The following is a 5,309-nucleotide window of genomic DNA, read 5'->3' as shown; positions in this document are numbered from 1 at the left end:
TTACGATAAACAAGATTATAAATTAAGAACAAAATTTTAAAATATGAATTGACAACAAAAGTATCTTATTTTGTAATATAAAATTTTCAAAATTATGAAAATTAAAAGTCTCTTCATAAATTAATAAAATATTAATTTATCGATAAATTAATAATTATTAATTTATCGATAAATTAAAACCTCTATAAATTAATAAAATTTTATGGTCCCGACTTTATTAATTTATAGAGGTTCTACTGTATGATGTATCGTCAAAGGAATCAACAGAGCATAATGGGCTTTTCGTCGCTGTATTATTGTTAATGGGCTTTGGAATAATATAGGTCCAACCAATTACATGTCCCGACCCGTCCGGGGAAAATATTCAGTCTTCCTCCGTCTTCGTCATCGGCTTAACACTGTCAAAACTATAAAAACCCTAGGCTCTCACTTTCTTCACTTCTTCTTCTTCTTCCTCAAAGCGCACAGAGTCTTGGATCTAAGTTGTTGAAATCATGGTTGCGGCCGTTGATATAGATGGCCGAGCGGCTCAGTTAGGGATTAATTGGTCTGAGATTAATCTCGATTCCATCCAACTTCCCCCTGGAGACGATTTTGGGATCGCGAGGTGAGATTTTTTCTCAATAGATCTATGCGTCCTGGTTTATTGTAGAATGTACGAACAACGGAACTGAGTTTTTTGTTTTTCTTTTTTCTTTGGAATCTTTGGTGGATTGGTAGTGATGATGAAGCAGTATACCACGATGATCAGTCAGAATTCGACACTGGATTCGGTAACATAATCGTAGTAGATCACCTCCCTGATGTTCTCAGAGAGAAGTATGAGAAACTTGAAGGTGTTGTCAAGAAAATTTACAACCAGTTAGGTGTGATCAGGGAGAATGGACTGTGGATGCCCGTTGGACCCGATACCAAAACATTGGGCTACTGTTTTATTGAGTTCAATACCGCTCAGGTTATTTTACTAACTATGAGCAGCTTAGTTAATTTAGCTTAGGTGTCTCTATCTCTGTGTAGGCCTCGTATGTTTCAATAGGGTCGTCTACTTAAAAAGAGTTTGTTTCTCAATCTTGCAGGAAGCGCAAAATGCTAAGGAAAAGACTCATGGCTACAAGCTGGACAAGTCTCATATCTTTGATGTAAACAAGTTTGATGATTTCGACAGGTTGATGAATGTGAAGGAGGAGTGGGAGCCTCCTCAGGCCAGGCCTTATTCCCCTGCGGTATGTGTAGTTTTCATCATATACTCTACTCCTTGCTACCTTGAATCATTGTCTTTGAATAACTTCCTCTGCGTCTGTGCTGGTTATTTGCTGGTTTTATTCAGTGAATTTCGTGTGTTCGCCAGCTGCATTAGAGTTAGGATTTGTATACGCATTGTATGTATACTAACCAATAATTAAAAGTTGCGTAAATCTTGTTGCATGTTTGTTTCTTTATTGAGGTGCTTGTTCTCGTTATTTATATGGTGTTTGTTTTCTCAGGAAAATTATCAAAAATGGCTTACTGATGAGAAAGCCCGGGACCAGCTAGTCATTCGTCATGGCGCTGATACTGAAGTTTACTGGAATGATCCTAGGCAGAAGAAGCCTGAACCTGTTCATAAGCGTCCTGTAAGTTACTTACATTTCCTGTGTATATCCATTATTTGTTAATTGACTGTTTAGAGCAATGTTACATTTTCCTGTGTGTATCCATTTTTTGACTTAATGATGTTCTCCTCCTATGCAGTATTGGACAGAGAGTTATGTGCAGTGGTCTCCTCTAGGTACATACCTTGTGACACTTCACAAGCAAGGAGCAGCTGTTTGGGGTGGTGCTGATACATTCACGCGTCTCATGCGTTATCAGCATTCTATGGTTTGACAATCCTTTTAATCGCTACGTATTAGCTTTGTTTTTCCTCTGTTGGCCTGAAAATTGACATGTTTTAATTTGTTGATTCCGTTTTAGGTAAAACTAGTTGACTTCTCGCCAGGTGAGAAATATCTGGTAACTTACCATAGCCAAGAACCAAGCAACCCACGAGATGCAAGTGTGAGTGCATCTTTGCTTCTGTTCTTTCCAACTTTTATTTGTATATCATTTCTATACAAAGGATTCTGATTTCTGTCAAACTCTCAGAAAGTAGAGATTAAGGTCTTTGATGTGAGGACCGGGAGGATGATGAGAGATTTCAAGGGTAGTGCTGATGAGTTTTCAATTGGAGGACCTGGTGGTGTTGCTGGTGCCTCTTGGCCTGTTTTCAGGTAATATCTTCAACTGCATGTCAATGTCCTTTCTCTATTCAACTATTGTGCACATTTGTTGATATCTCGTAAACTTTTTCTGCAGATGGGCTGGTGGAAATGATGATAAATACTTTGCCAAGCTTAGCAAAAACACTATCTCTGTCTATGAGACTGAGACTTTCAGCTTAATAGACAAGAAATCCATTAAGGTCGATAATGTTGTGGATATCTGCTGGTCTCCTACTGATTCTATCCTTTCATTGTTTGTTCCTGAACAAGGTGGTGGAAACCAACCTGCCAAGGTATGTTTCTATTATTTCCCTGAATCCTCAATTTGCTTCAGTTTTCTGCCAGTTGTTTTGTATTTACATGTCTTTCTTCAGGTTGCTCTAATCCAAATCCCGAGCAAGGTGGAGTTGAGGCAGAAGAATCTCTTCAGTGTGAGCGACTGCAAGATGTACTGGCAGAGTAGTGGAGAGTATCTTGCTGTCAAGGTTGATCGATACACAAAAACTAAGAAGAGCATATACTCTGGATTTGAGCTTTTCCGTATCAAAGAGAGGGATATTCCCATTGAGGTTCTTGAGCTGGACAACAAGAATGACAAGATCATTGCTTTCGCGTGGGAGCCCAAGGGTCACAGGTTTGCTGTGATTCATGGTGACCAACCAAGACCAGATGTCAGTTTCTACACAATGAAGACTGCACAAAACACTGGAAGGGTTTCAAAGCTCGCAACTTTGAAGGCCAAACAAGCCAATGCCCTCTTCTGGTCCCCCACTGGCAAGTACATCATTCTTGCTGGGTTAAAGGGATTCAATGGCCAGCTTGAATTCTTCAACGTGGATGAGCTCGAGACAATGGCCACAGCCGAACACTTCATGGCCACGGAAATCGAATGGGACCCAACTGGAAGGTACTACTGTCTTAAAACTAAACCAGTCCATTGGTTGTTTCTATTTGTTCCAATCTCTGATGCGGTTCGGTCTTTTTTTTATTTCCAAAGGTACGTTGCAACTGCAGTGACATCAGTCCACGAGATGGAGAATGGGTTCACCATATGGTCTTTCAACGGGAATTTGCTTTACCGAACACTGAAGGATCATTTCTTCCAGGTCTGTAACAAAAAGAAACTCGGTCTCAAGCAAGTATCATCCATTTCGATGTCTAAAAAAACGTTTGTGTATGGTTTAACAGTTGGCTTGGCGTCCAAGACCGCCATCATTCTTGACTGCGGAGAAGGAAGAAGAGATAGCAAAGGACCTGAAGAAGTACAGCAAGAAGTACGAGGCAGAGGATCAGGACGTGTCGTTGCTGTTGAGCGAACAAGACAGAGAGAAGAGGAAGGCACTGAAGGAAGAATGGGAGAAGTGGGTGATGCAGTGGAAGTCTCTTCATGAAGAGGAGAAACTCGCGAGGCAAAATCTTCGGGATGGTGAAGTTAGTGATGTGGAAGAAGATGAGTATGAAGCCAAAGAAGTTGAGTTTGAGGATGTTATCGATGTAACCGAGGAAATCGTTCAAGAGTCCATGTAATTTTCTCAGCCTCTCTCTTGTACCTCGGATCTCTTAGACGTCAGCATTCTATACACTTCGAAGGGAATTTTTGGTTCCTTAGGATAAATCTTTAGCGTTTGAGATATATGAAATATAGCGTTTGAGCTTTGTGATGACAAAATTAAGGATTGAGAATTGTAAAGTTGGATTTGGTGATCTACATAACGGCAAAACGCAACAGTTGTTATCATATTTGTTGACCAACGTTAACTTATCTATCTTTCTCAATTTCAGGCTTTAAGCAAGCAAAATTAGGTCTATACTACATAACTGAAGATCCATCTTTTTTTTTTTTTGGTTGGCCTTGTATATGAAAGTAGTTTAAACACAGTAATAAGTGCACGTCCCGAATCAATGATGAAACTGATAAGGCTGAAAGAGACTTTTCATTTTTTCATCATTTAAGTATATATATAAGTGATTTAGCAGCACCCTTGTGTGTGTGTGTGTTTTGTGGGTGCATATAGTGAACTTCCCATTAATGCTAATAAATTTCTGATACCTAATTTAGCAGAGAAGACTTTGCTTAGAGTTAGAGCGATCTGATCTGATCTTATCTACGTCTTTTATCTCCAAGCCGCATTGTGGTATCTCTTATTTTGTCTGGTTCAATCGAGAGCCAAGTAGAAAAGTCACTATGCTCATTGGTGTTTGACTCTGTGGTTGTAGTTCTTTTATTTCCATCTAGACGCAGGCACTGATGATGGCTTCATCACAAAGTTGTAGCTGTCGATTGTTAAAGATGTTTTTGTCTCTTGCTGTCCAGATCGCCCATATAATCCTAGGAAACAAAGGTTCCTCTCCCATGCCAGTTGGTGGAAGGTATTCTCACTTGAATATTAAAAGACTTGAGTATTTTTAAAAATATTTCGTATATAGATTATAAATTGAGTACATATGTGTTACATACAATTTTGTAGTAAATAAAACTAAGAACTCATGTAATTTTTTTTGGGGATGCTAAAAAAAACATTTCGTATAACTTCTGTGTAATAGAAATCGAATAAAAACCAAAATGCAAAAATCCAAAATGTGATGACAAAATCAAAAGTGTTTTTAATCATTAACAAAGAAAAAAACCAAAAGGTATTTTAAAAGTTTACCAAAACACGTCATCAAGAAGAAGCAAGGAGGTAGCTAATTGTGCAAATTTGCATGCCGTTGACATTAATTTTGAGTAACGAAAACAGAACACCGAATCTTTTTCTCCCACCACCGATCACCACCACCGGAAACGGCGTTATGGATTCTCAAGCCCAAGTGTTTAGATCGGAGTTCCTTCGTGTTCTCCTGAGTCGACGATCTCCTGAAGGTGATTTATTATTACTAATGTTTCTTCTAATTTTTTCCCGATCTCATAATCACATATATTAATTAATCTTCCTTTAAATCTTAATATCTATAGTTCCACTAATGGTGGATTATTCGAATTCTGTCGAGAACCCTCTCTTTCAATCCGATGTTCCATCTACAGAAGTGAGATGATGTTCAATCCTTTTTTTTTTTTTTTTTTTTTTTTTT

General features: G+C 38.5%; 2 protein-coding genes across 2 annotated transcripts in view; both read left to right on the top strand.

Annotated features, from left to right (window-relative positions):
• LOC104771053 (eukaryotic translation initiation factor 3 subunit B-like) lies at positions 377–3,980 on the top strand. Its single transcript, XM_010495531.2, has 11 exons — positions 377–607; positions 721–955; positions 1,077–1,223; positions 1,485–1,613; positions 1,732–1,860; positions 1,954–2,037; positions 2,125–2,249; positions 2,335–2,533; positions 2,615–3,147; positions 3,238–3,346; positions 3,429–3,980. Exons 1-11 carry the CDS (start codon positions 495–497, stop codon positions 3,765–3,767), a joined length of 2,142 nt encoding a protein of 713 aa, XP_010493833.1. The 5' UTR covers positions 377–494; the 3' UTR covers positions 3,768–3,980.
• LOC104771051 (putative hydrolase YtaP) overlaps positions 4,242–5,309 on the top strand; it is a 3,613-nt gene continuing 2,545 nt past the window's right edge. Inside the window, exons 1-3 of the mRNA XM_010495530.2 lie at positions 4,242–4,610; positions 4,979–5,100; positions 5,194–5,266. Coding sequence (XP_010493832.1) covers positions 4,489–4,610; positions 4,979–5,100; positions 5,194–5,266 — 317 coding nt within the window. The 5' untranslated portion in view covers positions 4,242–4,488. The remainder of the gene's footprint in view (positions 4,611–4,978; positions 5,101–5,193; positions 5,267–5,309) is intronic.

Source organism: Camelina sativa, chromosome 20, assembly GCF_000633955.1.
Source record: "Camelina sativa cultivar DH55 chromosome 20, Cs, whole genome shotgun sequence".
NCBI lineage: Eukaryota > Viridiplantae > Streptophyta > Magnoliopsida > Brassicales > Brassicaceae > Camelina > Camelina sativa.
Note: the sequence above shows the minus strand (reverse complement) of the source record. Positions and strands in the feature narration are given on the sequence as shown.

Excerpts from the sequence above, each read along its gene's own strand:
- LOC104771053 (XM_010495531.2), top strand. The coding sequence starts at position 495 with ATGGTTGCGGCCGTTGATATAGATGGCCGAGCGGCTCAGTTAGGGATT. Across the intron at positions 1,861-1,953 it reads TGCGTTATCAGCATTCTATG|GTAAAACTAGTTGACTTCTC; the intron begins GTTTGACAATCC and ends ATTCCGTTTTAG. Across the intron at positions 3,347-3,428 it reads TGAAGGATCATTTCTTCCAG|TTGGCTTGGCGTCCAAGACC; the intron begins GTCTGTAACAAA and ends ATGGTTTAACAG.